Genomic DNA, 27,182 nt, shown 5'->3' on the forward strand with positions numbered 1-27,182 from the left:
AAGACCAGGCACAGCCAAACAAATAAACATCAAATAAAGAAAAGGAACCAAGAAAATAAATACTCTGATGTTATCCTATTGCTTTCCCATCTTTTGCCAGTTCCTCCCACTGACTGAAGCCTGCTAGAAGCCAGAGAGCAACAGAGCCTATGGGTGGCACCCATAAAGGTCAGTCGCCCAGAGGAGGCTGGAGTGGAAAGTACACTGAGAGAGGCCAGTGGAGCATGTAGTATACAATGCAGATGCTTTGGCATTTCTTAACATGTTAAAAAATGATCAAACGGAAGCTCAGAAACAAAACGAAATGACCAAGTCTTCTCTTAGCATCTGAGAGGCCCTGAGCAGAGAAGTAGAGTCTCTCCAAAGGGGAAGATGTCAGATAGACAAAGGTAAGAAAAAGACCTGAGCTGAAAAATTGCGTTTGAACAAAACCCAGAGAGGGGAGTAAGCATGGTGGAAGCAGAAATAAGCTGGTGAATGGACAAACAGGCACAAAGGTGACAATTCAGGGAATTCTGAAAAAGGAAGTTGGATAAATCTGAATTAAGCCAAATAATAAAAGAGCTTGGGTGATGATGAGAATGTAGATTTGATCTGTTTAGATGTGATGTTGGTCAAGGTGAATGAGTTGAGATATGGGGCATAAAACCATGAGTGTAGTCATTTAGGAAAAACACTGTGATGGAACTGAGGATGAGCAATGAGGATACAGCGGGAGGGGGATCCCAGTGGAGTCTGGAACCAAACCCGGAGATGGCTGCTATCAAATCAGGTAAAGTCTGTAACATGAAGGGGCTTCCCTGGTGGCTCACTAGTAAAAGAATCCATCTGCAATGAAGGAGACGCAGGTTTGATCCCTGGGTTGGGAAAATCCCCCAGGGCAGAAAATGGCAAACCGATCCAGTACTATTGCCTTGGAAATTCCATGGAAAGAGGAGCCTGGCGGGCTACAGTCCATGTGGTCACAAAAGAGGCAGACACGACTTAGGGACTAAACAACAACAGCTGTTAATGGGGGAGTGGCAGTGGAGATCCACTCATTCTCCAGCCATCCGTTCACAGCCTATGTATCCCACAAATGGATGCTGAGGCTTCTGTTAGTGACCTGGACAAGACCTGGAGGATACAACGGTGAGCAAAGACAGATGTGTTTCCTTCTCTTACATAGTCTTCAGTCTGATGAGGAAAGAAAGGTATGAATGGAATAATGAGTTGAGCAAAGGTAAAAATCGCAGCTGTGAAGGATATTCTGAAACAGAGGCAGGAGGAGCTGTGGGAGCTATGACAGCTCTCTGAAAGGCAGGAGAGGGGAGGAGAGACATAGGGGATGCTTAGGAAAGGTTCTCCAAGAGAACGAGGCTTAGGTTGAGATCTGAAAGCTGGGAAGGCGTTACTGAGGGCAAACAGGGAGAGGAGAGCAAGCACGGCAAGGACACAGCAAGGACCAGGAATGGAGAAGGACAGGGAATAAAGAAAGCCACTGGCTCAAGACAAAAAGGCAAAAATCTGGAAGACATTGCAAAAGAAGAAATGAAAAGAATTGTAGATACCTAGAATACAGACCATTAAGGAGGTAAAACAGCCTAATGTGGTTCCAACCATTTTAAGCAAGGAGATGAGATATTTAACTACCGAATCAATCTGTACCTGCCAATGTGCTCTGAGCCTTGACTGAAGAACACAACCCATTCTTCATAAATATTTACTAGGTACTCTGCAAGGAGTTGGGATATAGCCTTAGCTAGGCAGACGACCCTTAGTATATTATAGGGGTCATCAGCCTACTTGCTTTCCTATATGTCCCCAGGAGCAGAAGAAAATAGGTACAGATTCAAGGAAGATCTACTAATCAACAAATATTCACTGGGTACCTTTCATGTGCAAGACATGATATAAAACACTGTGAAAATAATATCTTGTCTGTAGGAGAGGTTTGAGCTGGCTTCATTTCAATGTAGATTATATTTGTTTGCTCAGCATGAGCATTAACTGACAAAAATATGCACCAAGATTGAATAAGATGCAGTCATTAGTTTCAGAGAGCCTTTCTTTAAGCAGGACAGATTTAAACCATGGGAATGAATCACGGCAAGTGACAATACAATAGGTTTATAAGAACAGTGTAAATTATTGTAGCACTAGATCAGATCTCTCTGAGGAGATCAGTCAGGTTCACCGGGAAAGGGACCCAGATTCTGTACTTTAATGAGGCAAGATTTCACTAGGTGAAGAAGGCCTCTCTTGCCTCCGCACTTCCAAGATGACCAAGAAAAGAAGGAACAATGGTCATGTCAAAAAGGGCCACGGCCACATGCAGCCTATTCGCTGCACCAAGCTGTGCCCGATGGGTGCCCAAGGATAAGGCCATTAAGAAGTTCCTCATTAGAAACATCGTAGAGGCCGCAGCTGTCAGGGACATTTCTGAAGAGAGTGTTTTTGATGCCCATGTGCTTCCCAAGTTGTATGTGAAACTACATTACTGCCTGAGTTGTGCCATTCACAGCAAGGTAGTCAGGAATCACCCTTGGGAAGCCCGGAAGGATCGAACACCTGCACCCCGATTTAGACCTCTAGGTGCAGCCCCATGTCCTCCACCAAAGCCCATGTAAGGATCCAAGTCCTTAAAGACTGAAAGAAATATTGGTTTCTCTGAAAGGACAATAAAATGGAAATTACACTAAAAAAAAATAGGTGAAAGATGCAGGGCAAAGAAATTACAATAAGCAGAAAGAATAATGTCAGGGGATTCAAAGGCATCTATTGGTGGGAATAATAAACAGGCTGAGTGTGGTAGAAAATAGGGAACTCAGAAAAAAGTAAAGCAGGAAATATGAAGAAAAGTGATTCAGATGGGGACCACAGGGCAGAGAATTAAAAAAAAATTGAACTAGGAAATGTATTTGATCACAATAAGGAGTTGTTGAAGATTTCTGAATAGGAGAACAGCATGACCAGAGATGATTAAGAAAATCATATGGAATGAAAAACAGCAATAAGATAATGGAGTGGTTTAAGAGCACAAGGTCTAGAGCCAGTCTTGCCTGAACTAGAGTCCAGACTTCCCCACAGCTACAACTTGCAATAAAAATGAGCTACTGATAAACACAATGTCGTGGATGAATCACAAAAGCAGCATGCTAAGCGAAAGAAGCCAGACACCAAACACACTGTTGTGTTACATCTACATGTGTATCTATAAAAGGCTAAACCAGTGATGGAACCATCAGCAGTTGCCAGGGGATACAGGATGGGGATGAGGAAAGGCATGTGAGGGGGAATGATGGGACATGAGGGGATGTCTGGGGTGAAATAAACGTCTTTATCATGTCTTCGTGGCAGTTACACAACTGCATATTATTTGCCAGCATTCATCAAGTTGTAGATTTAAAATTGGTGAATTTTTAAGTAAATTATATCTCAAATAAGCTGATAGAAATGAAAATATCATGCAGGAATAAAAAGTTAGGTAGTAGTTAAAATAAAAACATCGAACTTCAGAATATTTCTTCCATATGAAAAGCATGGCAGCAGGGGACTCCTAAGTCATGATCCACACGGAGACACAAAAAATACTACAGTCACTGGTTTATATGTGTGTGTATGTGTCCAAGCACATGCTTAGGAATACTGGAGCAGAACAGGAAATATTCTTGATATGAAGATAATTTCCCTCCTTTCTAAAAAAAATTAATCAAATAATCTTTATTGGAACACAGCATCATTTTTAGGCTCAGGGAACAGAATGATGAACAAGACAGGTAAGTCTTTCTTCTTAAGGAACTTGAAAGTATATCTCAAGAACGATAGAGGTGGAGATGATGTTTCAATGAAGAGTCCTGAAATGGAGATTTGTTCCTCTAGTGATTAATACTCAGATGGAATTCAGATTTCTCCCCCAGGCCCACAAAAGTAATACTGTAAATAATGGCTGGCTAACAAGGCTAGTTTATTCATTTGCACTATGCAATAGGTTAGGTACATTATAGTGACTGCTATACATGGGTATTACAATGATTATTTTATAATATATAATAAAACGTTGGTTAGATTATTTTATAAAACTTTTGTTTATGTTTAAAAACGATTTCAGAAAATGGTCTGGCAGACAGATATTTAGAAAAGGAAGAGTTGGAAAAATCATTTCAATCTTGTTTACATTTCAATATTTGAGCAAAATTTCTATAAAATTTTATATATGCCTGAGTTAACTCTACTAATAATTATATATTTTCAATAATACTCCTGGATTTCACTAGTAGCTTCAAATGTACTTTAAAAAACTCATTCTAAATCAATGATTTCTTGAATTGACACCACAACGAAGACTCTAGATCATTCAACTTATGTCCTCCTTCATAACATAGTGACTCACAGGTTTGCAAATCTCTGTCCTCTATAAAGTTCTTAACCATAATACATAGGTTTTAGACGTTTTATTTTTATTTATTTTTTTTTAATTTTATTTTATTTTTAAACTTTACATAACTGTATTAGTTTTGCCAAATATCAAAATGAATCCGCCACAGGTATGGAAGAAAACGAGCTTGGATTCATATATTTGTCAACTTTTTTTGGACAACTGACATTTTTTTTTTTTTTAAATCTTGGGGAATACATGTTGTGGGAAGTGAGGAAATAAATGACATGGAGTCTTCCAATGGCAGCAGACTTAGAAGCATTAAAAGAGTGCTAGATTTGGTTTTTATTTGCTTCAGTGGCACTTCAAATTTCTTTGGCTATTGTAGAAGGTCTTCAGGTCACCACAAACAGAAGTGAAAAGAGAATACTGTGGGCAGGAATGGTGAGCAGTACCTTATTTATTTCAACTGACTCCTGCTGCAATTGATTGAAGGACTAAAAGTCTCCTTACGCCCAACAGCCGTGGGCTTCTAGACCCAAGCTTACTGTGCTGATTAACTAAACTCTAGGTAGAAAATAGAACAGTATATACCTCTAGCAGAGCCAAAGAATTCATGTTGAGTAAGATAAATTTTTTACTCTCAACTCTGGACTATTCAGGGCAGGAACTTAATTTCCTCACCCTTGAGCACAATTTTCCCCATTTTGTATTATGGAGTGGTTATGACTGCAGAAAAACAATACAGAGACTATTTGTTAACTTCTAAACTTGTTTGACCACACTACAATCACTTCTTTCTTGCATTTGCCCAGGCTACCAATGTATCTTCTTTCTTGCATCTACTGTGTCTGCCTTTAAAGTCCAAGGCAAGTAGATGAAACCACAACAGTAAAATATCTGTGAATACTGCCTTAGCATCTATGAAAAATACATTAAGGAGATGAATGTAGTATTTTAACATATCCAAAATGGGGAAGCTAAATATTATAGCTAACAATATCAATTGTAGAAACAGTAAGGTAAACAGAATTTGCATCCTCATAGCAAAAGGATAATTCAGCTGGAAGCAAATGATTAACCACAGTTCAGTACAGCTTACCACAAAATGAAAAACTTTTATTTCCATAAACAGTAAAGACTAAAATATTGTAGTGGTATTTTTCTGCCTGTCTTGAATTTGACTTCAGCTTTTGTTAAGAGTTTGTTGTTCTGTTTTGGATTCTATTTCTGAATTAAAATATTTAAAAATAATCTATCAAAGTTTTTTCAGTCTTACATAAAATTATTAAATAAGGGTGTTAAATAAGGGTGTTAAAGTGTTAACTGTGTGTACCTCTGAGATCTATGAGAGGAAATACTCTAATCTTGAAGAAACATCATTTGCCCTTTGTAAATCGATGTTGCCATGGCAAATGTTTTCATTTACTACTGGATTAGTTGAGTTGGGAGGATGATGCAGTATATAGAGGCAATGTATTCCCTGTTTTTATATACGTTCCTCTTTAAAAATGCTCTGAGGTTTGTTGGAGGGGGTGACTTATGCATGCTAAGCAGAGCCATGCCTTAAATGTGTACATCAGATTTGTCCCTTTATACATGATTAAGCAGAATACGTTATCTGTGAAAAGCAATCTGTGCCTGGAAAGAGTATGTTCTGCACTTCTGCTTAAAGAATACAACATTCATGTGGAATAGCTCCAAATGTTCCTCTTGAACAGGGTTATTGAAATATTAATTCAGACTACATAAATCTGAAAATAAGTGAAAGAAAGAGGATTTTTCTGGGGGCTAATAAGTGCAAAGAACATCACTTTTCTTGCTAATGTGGAAAGATATGCATGGTTGCCTTCCGCAAATATCTTCAGACTGACTATAATAGAAGAATGACCCCCTACAAATCTGGCTCTATTTGTTTCTAAACGTGTACCAAATTTTCTAAATTCTTTCATTAATCAGGCTCTCTTAATAGCACTGTTGCAAAGCAGAGAAATAGGAATTAAAAATTTATCAATTAGAGGCACTGTGTGGAAAACCCCTCTAGAGATTTCTAGAACATTAGGGGTTTATACCAAGAAAGTAGATGATTCTTTTTGTTGGCATTCTTTTTCCTGGTGATATTGTTTGTTTCTTTGTTAAATTTTAGCAACTATAAAATAGATGTTCTTTTAATGATAAGATAATTTGGATATATACTAAAAAATCTGTTGCCATACTCCTCCACTGCCTCTCCAAGGGAACCAGAGTTTACAAGCTTAAAGTGCCTTTTTCCAACTTCCTCCATGCTTGTACAAAAATGTATATCCAAACAGACCCATATTTATAGACATTTTGTTATTTATTTTTATTAAGACAGGGTCACACTCTGCACATGACTCTGTAGTTTGCTTCTCTCACTTAACGCACGATGACAGTTCTTCTAAGGCAGGACAACAGACCCATCTTAGTTTTACACTTAATGCGTAATATTCTAAGGCCTTCCCTGGTGGCTCAGACAGTAAAGAATCTGCCCACAATGTGGGAGACATGGGTTCAATCCCTGGGTCAGGAAGATCCCCCGGAGGAGGGAACGGTTACCCACTCTAGTATTCTTCCCTGGAGAATCCCATGGACAGAGGAGCCTGGCGGGCTATAGTCCATGGGGTCGCGAAGAGTCAGACACGACTGAGTGACTAACACTTCCCTTTCTTGCATAATATCCTATAGAATGATCTCCCACAATTTTAAGGATACAAATATTTTTACTTTAAAAGATAATGCCAGACAATTTTATTAAAAAGATTGTGGCAGTGCATTCTCCACCAACAATGTATGAGCCTGCCCATGTCTTTTCATCCTTATAATCTCCATTATAGCTCTTTTTAATATATTTTGCCATGTTAATGGGTTAAAAATAGGGTATTTTAATTTTTTCTCTTTATTTTTTTATGATTCTTTTTTATGATGATTAACAGGGTTTAAGCCTTTTCCATTCTGTTAATTTAAAACTAATATCCTTCATTGCTTTTGGGTGGCTTGCCTTCTCAGCAATCTGTGGGACCACTTTATATATTTGGCATATTAGTCTTTTTTCTGTCATGTTTTTACTCATTCTCAGTCTATTCTTGGTTAAATAATTCTTACCTTTAAAAGTTTGTATGTATGTGTATAGGTATGTTGTTTTTTTTTTTTAACCTTTCTAGTGTCTTCTATCGGAGAAGGCAATGGCACCCCACTCCAGGACTCTTGCCTGGAAAATCCCATGGATGGAAGAGCCTGGTAGGCTGTAGTCTATGGGGTCGCTCACAGTCGGACACAACTGAGCGACTTCATTTTCACTTTTCACTTTCATGCATTGGAGAAGGAAATGGCAACCCACTCCAGTGTTCTTGCCTGGAGAATCCCAGGGATGGGGGAGCCTGGTGGGCTGCCGTCTATGGGGCGGCACAGAGTCGGACACAACTGAAGTGACTTAGCAGCAGCAGCAGTGTCTTCTATAGTTAGTGGTCTGTTCAGTTTTTTAAATATCATTTTAGGTCAATTTGGATAGCTAATTATTTTCTAGAAAATCACCATTTCCTCAAGATTATAAAATATACCAACAGAGGTACAAATAATAATATCTAAAATGTTTTCTTTATACGTTCTAACAATATATAATTTTTGTAGTTTTTAGTCTTTAGTTAGGCTTGTCATGAGCTTATCCATTTTAATGGATATTCAAATAAATGGTTTCTTATTTCATTTATATTATTATTTGACCTATTCTATAAATTTCAGCTTCTATCTTTAATCTTTCTTTTTGCTGATTTAACTGCTGCTTTCTTCATTTTTTAAGTTGAATTATCTATTTAAACTTACTTTCATGCTACTTTTTCATTATAAAAGAATTTAAGGCCATCAGTTTTTCTCTGCATACTGCTTTAGCTGGGTCTCATGGGTTTTGTTATTAAAGTATTTGTCTTGCCAACACTTTATAGATAATTTATAATTTCAGTTTTGTTTTTCTCCTTTTTTCATGGATTGTATAGAATAATGGTCCTTAATTTCTAAGTCTCTGTTTTCCAAAGCATCTCCCCATGGTCTATTTCTAGTTTTATTGGTTATCATTAGAGAGGATAAGAGCTATAAAACTCTACTGTAGTAAGCTGAAGTTTCTTAATGTCTAGCTATGTGATTTTTAGGATATTTTATATACATTCAGAAATGTATATTCTCTTTCTACAATGTAAAATTTTATATATATATATGTTAAATTACATTTACTATGTGTTAAATATATTAAATTATTCTATTGACTAAAATATTCAACTTCTTTACACATTTCCTCTTTGGAGTCTATTTGATATATCAAACATTCCTTTATAAATGTATTTTGATCAACTTCATTTTGAATATTTGTTTTACATGATTGATAGTGATGGTTTTGGTGCCTAAAGGTACGTAACTCTTCTCTTAGTAAACTGTACCTACCAGATTCTTTTAAAGACAAAATTACAAAAGTTGAGGTTCTGATTATATCATCTGTTTATAGCACTATTTCTAGGATGGTGCTTTTTATAGGGATTCCAAATGTTTGTTTCCAAATCTCTCTACTCATGAACTACATTCTCCAAATACTACTGCCTCCACAAAGATTTCCTAAAGAAGAAAGAAAAAAATGCAGACTCTATCTGCGTGTATAGGGCTTCCCAGATGGTGCCAGTGGTAAAGAACCCGCCTGAAAATGCAGGAAATGTAAGAGATGTGGACTCCATTCCTGGGTCAGGAAGATCCCCTGGAGGAGGGCATGGCAACCCACTCCAGTATTCTTGTCTGGCAGGTACAGTCCATAGGGTCACAAGGAGTCAGACATGACTGAAGCGACCTAGCACACAATGTGCTTATATAATATACTTTAGAAAATTTTAATTGTTGTCCTGACTAAAGTATTGTTGCAATCACCTTCTTCATGCTCAACTTGATCCTTTGTAATTCTCTGTCTCAACTCTTCTAAGGTACTTTGGTGCCTTGCAGTAATTACTTGATAACATGCCTTAACTCATCTTCTGTAAATGTAATTTAGGGCAAAAATAACAGTAACTAGTAATTTCCTGAGTGGTATTAGGCTTTACATATAATTCACTTAACTACAATCCTGTCAGGTGAGAACTGTTATTATCCCCATTTTACAGATGAGGAAATTGAAGCTCATTAAAAGTTAAGCAGCTCGCCTAAGATCTTGCAAGCTGCAGTGCTAGAGTTCTGATCTAGCTCTAGTCTTTCATCCCTTATTTCTGTTATATGTCTTATCCCCATAATAATTTATAAGAGAAATAAGGGATAAGAGACAAAGGAGTGGAAAAAGACTGCAGGAGAAATTACTTTGGAAAGTGAAAGTCGCTCAGTCGTGTCTGACTCTTTGCAACCCCATGGACTATACAGTCCAGTCCCCGGAATTCTCCAGGCCAGAATACTGGAGTGGATAACCTTTCCCTTCTCCAGGGGATCTTCCCGACCCAGGAATCGAACCAGGGTCTCCTGCACTGCAGGTGGATTCTTTACCAATTGAGCTATCAGGGGCCCTTTGGAGGTTGCAATAAAGAACTGATGCTTTTGAACTTAAATACAATTAAAATGGTGTTGGAGAAGACTCTTGAGAGTCCCTTGGACTGCAAAGGGATCAAACCAGTCCATCCTAAAGGAAATCAACCCTAAATACTCATTGGAGGGACTGATGCTGAAGCTTAACCTCCAATACTTTGGCCACCTGCTGCAAAGAGCCGACTTATTGGAAAAGATTTCTTGATGCTGGGGAAGACTGAAAGCAAGAGGAGAAGAGGACGACAGGATGAGGTGGTTGGATGCCATCACCAACTCAATGGACATGAGTGTGAGCAAGCTCTGGGAGATGGTGATGGACAGGGAAGCCTGGCGTGCTGCAGTCCATGGGGTCGCAAAGAGTCCGACATGACTGAGTGACTGAACAACAAAATAAAGTCTTGTTTTCAAATGTGAGGGTTATGGGAAGCTCTTAAAAGGGTATTTGGAGAAGGGTAATGTGGTCTGATTTCTGTTTTAATAGGATCCCTGTGGCTGCAGGAAGGAGCACGGGCTCTCAGGATATAAGAGCGCAAGGCGGGTCAGTTAGGAGAGCTCTCCTCAAGATCCAGGAATGAGAAGCTAGGGCAGGGGCCAGAATGGGAAAGGTGCGCATGGGGACAAAGGGCTGGATTCTGGACATACTTGGAAGGCAGAACCAACAGGATTTTCTGGCACATGATTTAAATGGTGTAAGAGGAGCCAAGAAAGACCCCAGTCTATTTGGTCTAGAGAAACCGTAAGACAGGAATTGCCACTTAGGGAGATGGAGAAGTGTGATACACAGTATTTCAAATAAAAGAACTCTTGTTTGACCATTTACTTATAAAAACTGAATAGCTAACTAAGGAACAAAGATCATAGTGCTGTTAACCATACATGGGTATTTTTATTCTCTATGTTCTGTAAGTCAGAAGACACAGTTAATGAGATGTCGAAGGTTAAATCCATTTATTAGCCTAAATGGCATATGTAGTGGTTTCGATCTGGGATCAAGGGACAAGAGTCTATGGGTAGCTGCCTGCTTCAGTAAATAAAGTTTTTTATTGGAACAAAGCCAAGCTATTCATTTACATATTGTCTGCGGCTGCTTTCTAACTACAGAGGTTACAACTGGGACCTTATGGCTGACTGGCAAGCTGAAAATATTTACTATCTGACACTTTAAGAAATAATTTTCTAATCTCTGGCTTAGATTTAGACAGATAATTCAAAATTGTGTTAAACTGAACTAGGTTGACTGCAATACGTCTTTTAATAGCCTTTATCAGGAATATTTTCTCAGAGTTTTATCAGAATTCAGATTAGCATCATTTTTTTCTAGACAGACATGAGAAAAAACTTTTAAAGTTAATGAACAATTTAGGATGGAGCCAATAATTTATATTTTCATTTTTTTAACTAAAGAAAGCTTTTATTTTATAATATATGTGTAATAAAAAAATACGTGTGTGTGTACACATGAATGCACATAGAAAAATACATAGTAGTAACATTTTCTGAGAAACACATAGGCCATTAACAGATCGGCAGCAGAGAATTATGAAATAAGCACGCATCTCAGGTTCAAGTAAAACTGTATTTAAATCCTTGTTCTTTAATTTACAGGCTATTTGGATATGGACAGCTTATTTAATCTCCTTGAGTTTCAATTTCTCATATAAAAGAATTGGAATATTTGTACCCTGAACACAAAGTTTTTATGAGAATTAGTAAGACAATGCTTGTGAAATGACTAATACAGTAGTGTTACATGATGAGCACTGAGTAAATGTTTGCTCCTTTAAACAATTAACCAAGAAAAAAAAAAAAGGACTCTACATCTTATTAAGAAAATAGGTGATTATAAGGGAGACTCTTATACCATAGCTGTTTTTCCTAATATCCTCTTTAGGTATCCTTTTAATTCAAAAATATCAAACATTAACTGAAAATAGAAGTCTCCTTTCTGTTTCTCATTTTTAATAAAAAAAAGGAAAAAAATGGTCTCTCTCTATATGTGTGTGTATATATATATTTATTTACAAGACTGAACTCAGATATGTGACGTTTAGATTATTTTCACAGTAGCAAACCTCATTAATAGTTCAATCTTCCCTAAATGGACATTAAATAGGTTTTAGTAAAAATAAGGAGGAAGCATCATACTTTAAACTTACATAATTAGCAGTGAACTACATGAGACTTCAGCTGTTTACAAGAGCCATTTTTTGTATTCTATTTATTTGTATAATTGAGCCTTGCTAATAAAGTAAGGGGTGAATTATATAAATAAATACAACTTAAGTGAAAAGTGAAGTCGCTCAGTCGTGTCCGACTCTTTGCAACCCCATGGACTGTAGCCTACCAGGCTCCTCTGTCCATGGGATTTTCCAGGCAAGAATCCTGGAGTGGGGTGCCATTTCTTCTCCAGGAGACCTTCCTGACCCAGGGATTGAACCCAGGTCTCCCACATTGTAGGCAGACGCTTCACCATCTGAGCTACCAGGGAAGTCCAAATACAACTTAAGAATTTGACAAATAGCATCCTACATGATACCAATCCTGAACTTCCAAAAAAGAAAGAAGAAAAAACAATATGACACAGCTAAGCAAACAAAACAAGGGCCTGGTGACCTTCCTTTCTAATAATCACTAAATTTTCTTTGCCATTAGCTTCTCTATTGGTGAAAGAAGTAATAGTTCTTCCTCAGTTTGGGGAAGGGAAAGGGCATACCATTTTAATCTCTTTTGCTGCTCTTTTTCCAAATCTTGGCACTTTATACACATTGCCTAAGTCTTTCTAAATAAAAAACACATACTAGTCCAGAATTTGGATATTTCTTGATTTCCCTTCTTCAATAGCAAGATCATCATGCTTCTAGATTTTCATAAAGGGAGAAATAATGAAGAGCAGAGGAAAAAGAAACACTAAAAACCAAGAATACTGTTCATTGTAAGACAATGACTTAATGCAACCAGTTTTCACCCATGGTCTTTTCTTCACTGCAACAGAAATGCCCTAGTGCAGGACGGGCTACTGGAGGTGTTTCACAACCCTGGCCTCACAATTCTTAATATTGTCCAAACAGCTTCTCTCAGTTAAATCCCATCAGCCATGTCTGTTCTAGTGTACAGACTGAGTGAGAAGAGGATGCTGTGTAGTGGTGGGCAGGTCAGAGGACTACAGAAGGCAGAAAGGAACGTGACTGCCAAACGCTCAGAGGTGGTCAGGAAACCCACGGCGGGGTTGCAAGTTCAAGCTCTCAAGTCAGGTGGGAATTGCCCCTGGGCGCTGCCCAGCTGCTTCAGATCCATTCTCTACAATGAGGAGAACAGCTAACCTAAGGCTGATGCCCAGAGGCTGACGTTAATTTTCTCCTTTTGTGTAATAAGGCTTCATCTGACCTGTGAGGGAAAATGGAAACATAGAAGGGTGGGGTGTCTCCCTTCCTTTTATTTTTGTGCTCAAAAGAAAACAAGAGTTTTTATTTTCTTTAATGCAAATATTACATAATAATAACTAGAAAGCAGACAAGTAAATTACAAACCCCAAAGAACTAAAAATTACTCCAGTAAAGCTTCAGTTTTCTGGGCTCCTTTCCTACCTTGTCCTGAATTTTAAGCTCTGGCTGGGGAAACTTTTCCCCTATAATGACTGAATTTAAAATAGCTAGATTTAACCTATTACAATATACCCCCAAATCAGTCATAAGCCAAACTTCTGTACAACTAAATGACTTTACATGAAAAAGTTTAATCAGCATTCTCAACATAAGAAAATGAAAGCACCACAATTCTGCATTTACCTTGCATTATGTATTATCTCTTTGATAAACACAAATCCTTAGGAAATGCTGTTTATAAGTGATGTTATGATAACAGCTTGATATTTTAAAACTGATTTCCTAAACTAGTACAGTAAGAAAAGCGTGTGAGAGCTAGGTGCTTCTCATGTGATTGCACATGCCTTGTGGCAGCAAGGGACATTTTTCCCTTCTTCCGTTAGAAAATAAAAAAGTTAAAATATATTAGTAAACATTTTCTAATGGTTGTTCACGGGGGAGAAAAAAAGCAAAAACAAAGAGAAGGATTTTGAGAAGCTCTTGAGAAAATTTTGTAGGAAGTATTTTCTTCGTTCTGGTTTCATTTGAGTGACTACATTCTTTCACCATTATTTTGAAACAAGTGAAAATTTAAGGCTCTAATTTCAAGTTTTTCAACTTGTTGCTCTAGGGTGTCTGATTTTTAAATTCAGAACTCTTCGGTTTTCTTTCATTCCTGGTGATAGATATTTGTGCTCAGGAGCACAGAGGAAGACCATCTTCTGATTTTCAAGCATGATCTGTGACTCTTCAAAAGATAAGCGCAGAATGAGACCAGAATTTGCAAGCGGTTCAGAAAGGAAAAAGTGTTTTCCTTCATAGTTCTCAAATCACTCCCAAAATAAGGGAAGAAAATGACAGCCTAACACATCCTGATAGAAAGAAATTCAATTATCACATGATTTAGAGTTATTAGGCTCAAGAGAAAATAATTTTTGTAAGATTATATTTTTTTACAAATTAATTTACATTTGTGAATCCTTAAACCAAGACTGCAGAGAACCTATGTGGCACAAACAACAATTAAATAAAATGCTATGTAAACACAGGATCTGAAAGGACTTAGACAAGAGTAATTTTTTAGTAAGGTCAATGTACAAAGTTCTCAGCAGAGTGAAGAAATACAGGCTGACTTCAAATAAATACAGAAAAAAATTCAAGTTTCATACTGATGAACTGCTTTTGATAACTTCATTTCTAAGCATAAAAGATATATAAGAACTTTGAGAAAAACATCCATTCTCAGTGTTCATTCTCTGATCATAAGGGCCATTTTTAATGGAAATTACTCAAGAATAAGCACACTGAAAGATTTACTTCTTTGCTTATTTCCCCCACATTTCTCTCACCCAGGTTCAAACTTTCTATTTTTCTTCACTGGCCACCTTTCTTATTATTATGATGTCTTATGTACCCTATGAAATAATTACTAAAAGTATAAGGGCTGGTAATTTCTTTCTCCTCTTAAGGTTCTTTCACAAAATGACAATGAATTCATATTTTGGAAGAACTTAGCATATACAGGGCAACTAAATAATGCCGCTGGTACGACCTTGCTCAGTCTTCAGAATTATCCTGCCTGCCTGCCTGCTAAGTCACTTCAGTCATGTCCAACTCTGTGCGACCCCATAGACAATAGTCCACCGGGCTCCCCCGTCCCTGGGATTCTCCAGGCAAGAACACTGGAGTGGGTTGCCATTTCCTTCTCCAATGCATGAAAGTGAAAAGTGAAAGTGAAGTCGCTCAGTCGTGCCTGACTCTTAGCGACGCCATGGACTGCAGCCTACCAGGCTCCTCCGTCCATGGGGTTTTCCAGGCAAGAGTACTGGAGTGGGGTGCCATTGCCTTCTCTGGAATTATCCTAGGTAGGTACTATTATTACTGTGTCTATAGAAAAAGGGGCAGGGCCAGCTAGTTAAGAAAATTCCTGAACTGATACCGCAAGAGCTATAACAAAAATGTTGTCAGCCTGGTTCCAAAGCCCACATTTTAGCCAACTAGATTTGGCTTAGATTGAGATGATACACTTGATGTAAAATCACTGTAATTATGCTTTATTTATTTTATAATCAAACCTCCATGGAGAGTTAACACATCAAAATGATGATAGCACCTTACAGTGATCATGAGCTGGCAGTTTATCAAACTGTTTTGTTTGTTGATATGAGAGCTGGTGACAGCAAAAACCCACAGGGTCCCTGGGTAGAAAGAAAATCAAAAGAAGAAGAAAATGTGCTAAAAGAAAGAGTCTCAAAATATCACCACTTTAAGGATCTGGATTTGAAGTCAGTGACATCAGACACCAGATTCTACTTTAAAGTGTTAGTCGCTCAGTTGTGTCTGACTCTTTGCGACACCACGAACTGTAGCGCCCCAGGCTCCTCTGTCCATAGAATTGTCTAGACAAGAATACTGGAGTGGGTAGCCATTCTCTTCTGCAGAGGATTGTCCCAACCCAGGAATCGAACCAGGATCTCCCGCATTGCAGGTGGATTCTTTACCAAGTGAGCTATCAGGGAAGCCCCACTTTACCTCTGTTCTAGGCTACTTAAAAGCTGGTTGCTCGTCTCCCTCATCTTGCCAATGCCTGAAAAACACTGATTAACAAGAAATTTATAAAAGAAGAAAGAAATTATTTTTTTAAATTTTAAGTCATAAAAAATAGTGAGCCCACTTTGAATATAAAATTGACATAGAAATAAATAATAAACTACTTAGATTCTCTGAAGCTGGTTTATATGGGAGCAATTTTTAAGCCTTTTACGCTATTTTGAAGCCTTTTAAGGCTGCTCTGAAGTCTATGGGATGGCTGAATGGACTGCATCTCAGAGGTCTGACATGACTGGATATTCTTTGGTAAGACACCGATCTAGATCTGTATTGCATCAACAGAATTAATTAGTGTACTACCTGTATTATAGCTACGGTTCTTTCCATCTCTATTCAATATCTGCTTGTTTCTCTATCCAAACCTGCCTAACAATCTAAAGTTCCCCAAGGAAAACACTCAAATCAGATTAATTGATGTATCATTTGTTATTGCCAAAACTTAAGATTGACTTTATTAAAAAAAAATCTGTTGGGTGAATATATCTCTTCAACCAACCTGGTCTGCCTAGTTACCAACTCAATTTCTAGCTTCTCAGTTCCTTCTTTCCTTAACAGTTGTTGCTCTTCTTGATCTTCTGCCATTAAAACACACACACACACACACACACACACACACATTTTAACTTTTCAAGGCCCTTCTTTGTTTCCATGTTTTTCTTACTCCTTTTTTTCTTATATGATCCTTTTAATGTTCTAGTCTTCATATTATCGTTATTCTTGATTTCTTTCTCCTTTTACTTTTGTCCTTTATCATTTTCTCCATGTATTTTGGTCAATTGTTCTTATTCCCTTTCATAGTTTATTTCCATCCTCTAGTAGTTTTTCTTTTTTTTTTCTTTCTTTGCCTTCTTATCTCTTTTCTCTTAAGGATCTGTATTAAACTTAAGTTTCATTTGCATTTTAAGAAAAGAATACTTTCACCAAAAGTACTCATTACAGTTCTAGATCTTTCTCACTAAGAACACAAAGTTCAGGAGAAAAGCGTTTCTGTTTCCATCTCTCCTTGGGTATACTCAATAGGGGTATAATTATCATTTCTGGCACTAGTGGTAAAGAACCTGCCTGCAAATGCAGGAGACATAAGAGATAAGGGCTCGATCCCTGGGTCAGGAAGATCCCATGAAAAGGAAATGGCAACCCACTCCAGTGTTCTTGCGTGGAGAATGCCATCAACAGAGGAGGGCTACAGTTCACAGGGTCACAAAGAGTCGGATATGTCTGGAACAACTTAACATGCACGCACACATGAAGGTGTATGAGGCATATGACCTATACATATATCAGCCAGATCAAGTCAGTAAATACTTGTGACACGTGGTCAACAGAGAGGGCCAGGAAAAGTAGAAGAAACAGTCAACAACCAGTTCTGAGCTGACCAAACAGAACAATCAAATCAGTTGCCCAGCTAGGCGGTTTCAGTTACAAGTCACAGAAAATCCAACTCAGTCTGGTTGAAATGAAAAAGGCCAACACAAGGGATAACTCCCTAAGTAGCAATGTCACCGAGAACCTGCATTGCCATCTATGATGTTAGTTTTACTCTAGATCTGGCTCCTCTCAAGAACTCAGCAGACCCTAATACTAAATAAATGCCTTTTGCTTACATGCAACAAAAAAAAATGCATTTCCAGCCAAAGTCCTAAGATTTCACTGGATTGGTCTAGGTCCCACACCTTCTTCTGAATCAGTCATTGTGGAAGGGGAACTGGAATGCAGTGATCTGCTAATCCTAGTCCAGGTGCTCCATCTCTGGATCCTGGGTAGGTAGGATATGGTTTCAGAGAAGAAGCAATGAGGGATGGTATGCTGGAAAGGCAACCAGCAAATGTTCACTGCACACAGACAGCAAAGCTGAATGCAGACAGTGCAAAATAACAAGCTGTACTCTACTTATTAATATATGTTCTTTTTTCCAGTTATTTTGATAATTGTAAGATTATAAAACCTGAGATAACACATTTTATCTTATGCAAATCAAGATCCTTTTCATTCTTTTATAATCAGTTCCTCTAGGAACTCTTTCTGAGAATGTTCACCCCAAACAGTTACCTATTTTTATTACTGCTAAATAATTTAAATGTTTTTACTGTAAAACAATGAGAAGGAAAAAAAACACAGAATAATAATGAACTACAACAAATGATTATTTGAGAAAATAATGATATTCCTGTAGGAAAATAGTGCTTAAAGACTAATTAGTGAGTATTTTTAAACAAGTATTATAAAGTCATTTTAAGCAAATATAGGGGGAAAATAACTTTTGAAAGTGAGAAGAGACATGAAGAAGCACACTTCATAAGTGAGTAACTATCACCATTCTCTCCTATTCCCAATCTGATGATATCTCTTTTTATTAAGTACTAACTAAACAAAGACTGTACCAAATTAAAGGCCAGGATGCTAATAACTAAACATACAGAAAAGTCACCTGCCTGGTCATTTGTGGATGGGCAGGGGTGAAGGGTGAGGGCCAATTTGACAACAGCAGTTATTTACAGATACTTAAACCATACACAGGTATTCAAATAAACGAACATTAATCCTCAGTCCAAAAAAGACCTCCTGTATTTTCTTAGAGCTTCCGAACATCAATTTCAAAAGAATTCTCCCCAATCTGTAGAATACTTTTATTTTCTCTGTACTTTAAAATAGAAAGAAAATTTAAAAAACCAGAATGTTATCTGCAGCAATGAGTCATCAGCCATGGCAGCTCTACAACACCCAGGTCTTCCCCTTTCTCTGCAGCCCTTTACAAACGAAGACTACCTTTTAATGACACACATAAATCCCGGCACTGCCTGGATGAAAAGTGTAATTAATTCTGGCCTTTTCATGCCTACTGAAACACTCTGCACACATGACAGCAGTGGTTTGAGAATCCTCTGTATCCCCAAACAGGGAAAGCCACACTCCCAGTCCAGTTCTACTCAAAGTGCTCTGTAAGTCACCATGGTAGTTTTGCTTCTACTTCATCAAATCTCTCTCTTATGACAAGCAGATTAAGCTAGAGCAAACTCACAATCAGCCACCTGTATGAACAGCTTTTTTTTTTTTTAACTTTTAAAAGTGTGGAATACGTATTTTCCAAATTCTTGGCAGTAAACACATGCTTTCATTTCTCAACTTGTGGCTGCTATAGAGGGGTATTTCAACAACTTAATCTCTTAGATGCAGCTGCTCAATAGCATTTCCCTTTATTAGAATAATTTTTCATATTTTAATACATACTTACATGCTGCATTACCAAGGCGATTACTCCATTGAGACTTAATTTTCAAGGTTTCATTTCAAAACACAAATAATACAGGTAAAATTTTTAAAAAGAAATTTAACTGAAGATTTACCTTAAAAAAATTTAGTCCTCTTTACAATACTTATTTATTCTAGCCCTATTTGAGGAGTCTTGAAAAAAAAATGCCTACTTTTCAAAGAAGTTACTCCTGCTGTAAATGCAGTTTCTTTGTTTTAATTAGACTGTATATAGAACACACAAATAATTAAATACACAATTCCTCTCACCTGTTTGGGTGTGACCCCAGGCATGCGAATATCCAATGCAAAATCTGACGAATCGATAGGAATTACTGGTCTGGTGGTACCAAGACATTCATTGGAAAATGATCTGGTAGTTTCTTTAAACCTTAAAAAAAGAAGACAATTTCAATATCCTTGAACATAATGGGATTTTAACTGGACATGGGAAGTGGGGAAAAAAAGGAATTCTATGACTTTAAGACTAAATATTGTTGACTTAGACACAATGAAAAGATGTAATTACCACATAATATTCTATACCATTCTCAGAATTGCATCATATAGTCCAAGAGCAACATGCACCCAACTTGTGAGCAAAACATAATCAAAGCAACCAAGCAGGCTACATTCAAAACCTGATTCAATATAAACCTGTCAAAATATACGTTTCTGTTAATGAAAGTACAGTATTAATCAATTAGAATTACCATAGGCCTGTCAATCCTCTCAAGGCAGAAATATTACTACAAGCCAGTAAAAATTGTTGTGACTCCTTTATGAGTGTCCGATATTACTAGTCAGAAACAAAAAAAACAGCAATAACATCGCTAGAAGGCAGAGTTTTATGATGGCGGGGTGGGGGTGAGTTGGGGGGTGGGGGGGAGCCTGTGATGTGAATTACAAATGCACAAGTGCATAAATATTTAACATGGTAATTATGAAGAGTGTATACAGCTCAATGCTTCCTTGTGAGCTCTTACAGTCTGTGATCTGCTTCTCCTCACCAGTTACCTACCTTTATATCTTTTTCTTCAGGCTGTTACAAACGAGAAGGCATTCCAGTCTAAACGACGATATTGTCCTTTCTCAGATTGTCTCCCCAAGAGGGAGTGATGAGTATTGGAAATCACAACTTCTAATTGGGAGTTCTGAAAGCCAGGACAGCTTGGCTATACAGGACAGGGGGGTGGAGGCGAAGGGGCTTTTTTATTTTGTCTGTAAGGGGTAACTTTTACAAGAAGTTTAACGGTGTTAAAATTCCCAAGGATTGCGGCCAAGTGAATCAACCACGCATATTTCTCCAACACTCTTCCGTGTTTTTTTTTTTTCAACAGCATGCACAGAAACCATCCAAACCACATGTCGCCTGTTTAGAAATAAACAAAAACAAACAAACAAAAAAAACAAACACCCACCTCTTAAAGACAGAAAGTGGGCTTCGGAAGCCCACACAGCCACTGGGAAACACGAGGAGGAGAACTAGCAGGCTCCGAAAGCCAGCCATGTCCTCGGCGCTCCGGCCCGGCCGGGAGGACCGGGCGGCGCGGCGCCGGGCGGGCGGGAGGAGCGCCGGGAGGACCGGGCCGCGGCGCCGCCGGCAGCCGCTACTTCATGGCCCGGGGCGCGGCGGGCGTCCCCGCGGCGGCCACACAGCAGCGCCGCGCGCGCTCAGCGCCCGCGGGAAGCCGGGACTTCTGTCAGGTCCGCGAGCGGAAGCGCGCCTCCCCTCAGAGCCGGCGGCGGGAGGCGGCGGGCTAGACAGGCGGGATGCTTATCGCTCGGGCGGGACAGGGGCGGGGAGGGCTCCCACACAAACCCGCGTCAGTCATCGTCCGGAACCTGCAGAAAATAGAAGCAGATAATGGATGACTAAACACATGACGGCGTGCGTCCCCTCAGCAAATCCCAGCTGAGGTGCTTTCATCCGTTCGTCGCTCCGCAAGCTTGAGCCCACGCCTGGTGAAAATGCGGGTCTGTTGACCTCCCCGCCCCGCCCCGCCTCTCCCGCCCAACCCGGCCCCCCTCAGATTTCACAAACCTCCTTAGCCCCCCAGTTCTGCCTTTTCCTGCTTTCTCCTCTCTCACACCCGCTCTTCTTTTCTCTGCGACTTCTTCCCCCCACTCCTTTCCCCTCACATTCGCCCCTGCCTCCGGATTTCTTCTCTTCACTTGCTATGTCACTCCCTTCTAGAATGGAAAATGCACTTGATACCTCTGCTGGTTTTAATATCTGCACTTAATACCTCTTTCATTGTATTACCTTTGATGCCCCTGAACCACCCACTAAAAGAAAAGGGAACTGAAGTTGTGGGTAAAAGCAAAGTTGCTATTGGCAGCCATGAAAGGTCTTATAGACATGAAAGCTAATTATGCTTCTTGGTTCTTGAATGTAACGAAGTTTTTCATACAAATGACAGGCTAAGGCAAAAGAAAAGAAAAAAGAAACGAAAGCAGAGTTTATATATGAGAGTAATCAGATAGAGAAAGACTTTGAGAACAAAGGCATGTTCATATACACACACACACACACACACACACACACACACACACATCACAGATCTGAGGAGAAAGATAACCCCTGCCAAAAATGATCGTCACAGAAGTAATCACTGAAGTTCTCAGAATCATTTTTAAAACAAATCAAAAATCTATAGCTAATACCAAATATGAAATGTAAGCACCTATTTAAAACTCCTGCATTTAACATACAAATAGTAATTCCTTACTTAGAAGGCATGCCTCCCAAAAGATATTCATTCCTGAATAAAGTTTGGAGACTTACAGTGCAATGCAATTAGAAGCAGTAAGGAGAATCTCAGCTGACCCCCACATGAATTTTATATACAGAGGGTATGATCTAAAACTTAACATTAATATAAACATCAGGCCATACAGAACTAATGCGACATCTCAACATTTTGTGAAGAAGACTCAATTAGGCTAAATTTTAAAAGGTGTGTGTTTTGACTTTACTCTTACTCTGAATATATTTCAGACTGTGTATCAAGTGTGTATATTTTAGCAAGGTGTTATTTTAAAATGTATCATTCACAATATAAAAATACTTTATAGGAAAATACTTTAAAGGAAAAGATTTCTTAAAGTTCTGAGTCACAAATAAATCCACTGGCCAGATGAATAAGGGTAAAAAAAAAATCAGTAAGATCATATAGAATTGCTCCACAATAATAAATTAGCATCTAAATCATTCCCTGGAAATCACAAGAGAGTGAATCTAATCTAAACAAAACAAACAAAAAATCAAACAAAAACTAAACTAAGACAAACAGAAAGTATGACCTAAACTTGAAATTAGAAGAGTTCACGGTCATTGCTTTCTAGAAGAAACACAGGTTACGTAAACTATAAATAAAACATGATTGACTATCCAACCTATGCAAGGATGCTTGAGGCTCCCCAGCAACCAAGGACCACAGTTAATTTACATAAGCAATGACATTTTTAAAAGACTGATGATATTTCTTTGAACTTTCTCTTTGGCTTGCTATGTGAGCTTTCAGAACAAAAGCCTTTAGCTTTGTCCGAATCCTGTGGGTAAAGGAAAGAACTCCTTGTGCGAGAAGAGAAATAACTGCCTGAAGGCTATGCAACTGCTTTTGTTTACAACAAAATATAATCCTATAAAATGACAATGTTTAACATTCCCCAAGTTCTTTTCCTCTTTAAATATATGTGAAGAAGGGATTATATTTTTTCTATTGCATGCAGAACAGGATTCAAGGACAGTCCTTCTTCTAGTTGGCAGGGAGATATGGAATTATACAAACACTTGAAAACAAATTTAGTATTAACATTCTTTAACAGGAACACATCCTTAACTACTAGTGTTTGAAAAAACATTCCACTTATCTCTTTGATTTTATTACCTTTGATGTCCCTGAACCACCCACTGAAAGAAAAGGAACTGAAGTTGTGGGTAAAAGCAAAGTTGGTATTGGCAGCCATGAATGGAAAAAAAGGTCTTATAGAAATGAAAGCTAATTATGCTTCTTCGTTCTTGACACTTTGTAAACTAAAGACAAAATACAAATCATCATATGAAAAACATCATGTCTAATCTTTCCATTTGTTATTTTACAATGCCTGATGATTGTCAAATGTATGTGTGTGTGTATGCATGTATTATCATCAACAACAAATATATATATATGTATACACAATATTCAAATTCTAGTATTCTTTTTTAGGATTAAAAAAATTCAAAATAGAGTTCTTTGATATAATTCATTCTCTAATCAAAACATGGGGCTTCCCAGGTGGCTCACTGGAAAAGAACTTGCCTGCCAATGCAGGAGACTTGGGTGTGTCACTGGGTCCAGAAGACCCCTTGGAAAAGGAAATGGCAATCTACTCCAGTATTCTTGCCTGGGATATCTCATGGACAGAGGAGCCTAGTGGGCTACAGTCTATCAGGTCTCAAAAGAGATGGACGTGACTTAGCGACTAAACAACAATCAAAAAAATGCTTTAATTTCACTTTTGGTACAAAATATTATATGTTGGGGTTTTCAAAAATGAATAAAACTAAAGGAGAATATTCTATTAACGGAGATGATTCACTTCAGTATTCTATGAAAAGGCAAAAAGATATGACACTGAAAGATGAACTCCCCAGGTTGGAAGGTGCCCAATATGCTACTGGATATCAGTGGAGAAATAACTCCAGAAAGAATGAAGAGACAGAGCCAAAGCAAAAGCAACACCCAGTTGTGGATGTGACTGGTGATGGAAGTAGTCAGATATTGTAAAGAACAATAGTGCATAGGAACCTGGAATGTTACGTCCATGACTCAAGGTAAATTGGAAGTGGTCAAACAGGAGAAGCTTCTTCCCTTGGAGAAGGAAATGGCAACCCACTCCAGTGTTCTTGCCTGGAGGATCCCAGGGATGGGGGAGCCTGGTGGGCTGCTGTCTATGGGGTCGCATAAAGTTGGACACGACTGAAGTGACTTAGCAGCAGCAACAGCAAACAGGAGATGGCAAGACTGAACATCGACATTGTAGGAATCAGTGAACTAAAATGGATGGGAATGGGTGGATTTAATTCAGGTGACCACTATATTTACTACTGAAGGCAAGAATCTCTTAGAAGAATGGAGTAGCCCTTATAGTCAACAAAAGAGTCCAAAATGCAGTACTTGGGTGCAATCTCAAAAGGACAAAATGATCTCAGTTCATTTCCAAGACAAACCATTCAATATCACTGTAATCCATGTCTATGCCCTGACCAGTAACGCTGAAGAAGCTGCAGTTGAATGGTTCTATGTTGAACTACAAGCCCTTCTAGAACTAACACCCCAAAAAGATGTCTTCTTCATCAAAAGGGACTGGAATGAAAAGTAAGAAGTCAAGAGATACGTGGAGTAACAGGTTAAGTTTGTCTTTGGAGTACAAAATAAAGCAGGGCAAAAGCTAACAGAGTTTTCCCAAGAGAATGCACTGGTCATAGCAAACACCCTCTTCCTACAACAGAAGTGATGACTCTACATATGGATATCACCAGACGGTCAATACCAAAGTCAGACTGATTGTATTCCTTGCAGCCGAAGATGAAGAAGCTCTATAAAGTCAGCAAAAACAAGACCAGGAGCTGACTGTGGCTCAGATCATGAACCCCTTATTACAAAATTCAGACTTAAATTGAAGAAAATAGGGAAAACTACTAGACCATTCAGGTATGACCTAAATCAAATCTCTGACGATTATACACAGTGGAAGTGACAAACAGATTCAAGGGATTAGATCTGATAGACAGAGTACCTGAAGAACTATGGACGGAGTTTCATAACATTGTACAGGTGGCAGTGATCAAAACCAACCCCAAAAAAAAGAAATGCAAAAAAGCAAAATGGTTGTCTGAGGAGGCCTTACAAATAGCTGAGAAAAGAGAAGTGAAAGGCAAAGGAGAAAAGGAAAGATATAAGCATCTGAATGCAGAGTTCCAAAGAATAGCAAAGAGAGATAAGAAAGCCTTCCTCAGTGATCAGTGCAAAGAAATAGAAGAAAATAATACAATGGGAAAGACCAGAGATCTCTTGAAGAAAATTAGATATCAAAGGAACATTTCATGCAAAGATGGGCACAATAAAGGACAAAAATGGTATGGACCTAAAAGAAGCAGAAGATATTAGAAGAGGTGGCAAGAATACACAGAAGAACTATACACAAAAGATTTTAATGACCCAGATAGCGACAATGGTGTGATCACTCACCTAGAGCCAGACATCCTGGAATGTGAAGTCAAGTGGGCCTTAGGAAGTATCACGACAAACAAAACTAGTGAAGGTGATGTAATTCCAGCTGAGCTATTTCAAATCCTAAAAGATGATGCTGTGGAAGTGCTGTGCTCAATATACCAGCAAATTTGGAAAACTCAGCAGTAGCCACAGGACTGGAAAAGGTCAGTTTTCATTCCAATCTCAAAGAAAGGCAGTGCCAAAAAATCTTCAAACTACTGCACAATTGCACTTAGGTCAGTTCAGTTCAGTTCAGTACCTCAATTGTGTCCAACCCTCTGTGACCCCATATACTGCAGCACGCCAGGCCTCCCTGTCCATCACCAACTCCCGGAGTTTACTCAAACTCATGTCCACTGAATCAGTGATGTCATCCAACCATCTCATCCTCTGTTGTCACACGCTAGCAAACAATGCTCAAAATTCTTCAAGCCAGGCTTTAACAGTATATGAACCGAGGACTTGCACATGTTCAACCTGGATTTACAAAAGGCAGAGGAACCAAAAATCAAGTTGCCAACATCCGTTGCATCATAGAAAAGGCAAGAGAATTCCAGAATTACATCTACTTCCGCTTCATTGATTATGCTAAAGCCTTTGATTGTATGGATGACAACAAACTGGAAAATTCTTCAAGAGATGGGAATACCAGACCACCTGACTTGTCTCCTGAGAAATGTGTATGCAGGTCAAGAAACAACAGTTAGAACTGGACATGGAACAATGGACTGGTTCAAAATTGGGAAAAGAGTATGTCAAGGCTGTATATTGTCCCCCAGCTTATTTAACATATATGCAGAGTACATCATGCGAAATGCCAGGCTGGATGAAGCACAAGCTGGAATCAAGATTGCTGGGAGAAATATCAATAACCTCAGATATGCAGATGACACCACCCTTATGGCAGAAAGTGAAGACGATAAAGATCCTCTTGATGAAAGCGAAAGAGGAGAGTGAAAAAGATGGCTTAAAACTCAACATTCAAAAAACTAAGATCATGGCATCCAGTCCCATCACATCATGGGAAATAGATGGGAAACAATGGAAACAGTGACAGCCTTTATTTTCTTGGGCTCCAAAATCACTGCAGATGGTGACTACAGCCATGAAATTAAACCACACTTGCTCCTTGTAAGAAAAGCTATGACCAACCTAGACAGCATATTAAAAAGCAGAGATGTTACTTTGCTGACAAAGGTCTGTCCAGTCAAAGGTTTTTCCAGTCATCATGTATGGATGTAAGATTTGGACCATAAAGAAAGCTGAGCACTGAAAAATTGATGCTTTTGAACTGGGATATTGGAGAAGACTCATGAGAGTCCTTTGGACTGCAAGGAGACCCAACCAGTCCATCCTAAAGGAAATCAATTCTGAATGTTCATTGGAAGGACTGATGCTGAAGCTGAAACTCCAATGCTTTGGCCACCTGATGCGAAGAACTGACTCATTGGAAAAGACCCTGATGCTGGGAAAGATTGAGGGCGGGAGGAGAAGGGGACAACAGAGGGTTAGATGGTTGGGTGGCATCACTGACTCAATGGACATGAGTTTGAGTAAACT

At 38.6% G+C, this 27,182-nt stretch overlaps 1 protein-coding gene and 1 pseudogene across 14 annotated transcripts in view; one reads left to right on the forward strand and one right to left on the reverse strand.

Moving 5' to 3' along the window:
• The window catches only part of PAM (peptidylglycine alpha-amidating monooxygenase), a 315,491-nt gene that overhangs the window by 151,933 nt on the left and 136,376 nt on the right, over window positions 1-27,182 (reverse strand). For all 14 annotated transcript variants that reach the window (XM_044947270.2, XM_025292177.3, XM_044947278.2 and 11 more), the window contains 2 exons: window positions 20,781-21,204; window positions 19,630-19,750 (listed from right to left, as the gene is read on the reverse strand). In XM_044947270.2, the coding sequence (XP_044803205.2) occupies window positions 19,630-19,750; window positions 20,781-20,869 (210 nt within the window). In that variant the 5' untranslated portion in view covers window positions 20,870-21,204. The remainder of the gene's footprint in view (window positions 1-19,629; window positions 19,751-20,780; window positions 21,205-27,182) is intronic.
• Window positions 2,261-2,609, forward strand: LOC102405618 (annotated as a pseudogene).

The sequence above is a fragment of the Bubalus bubalis genome, chromosome 9, assembly GCF_019923935.1.
Source record: "Bubalus bubalis isolate 160015118507 breed Murrah chromosome 9, NDDB_SH_1, whole genome shotgun sequence".
In the NCBI taxonomy this organism is placed as follows: domain Eukaryota; kingdom Metazoa; phylum Chordata; class Mammalia; order Artiodactyla; family Bovidae; genus Bubalus; species Bubalus bubalis.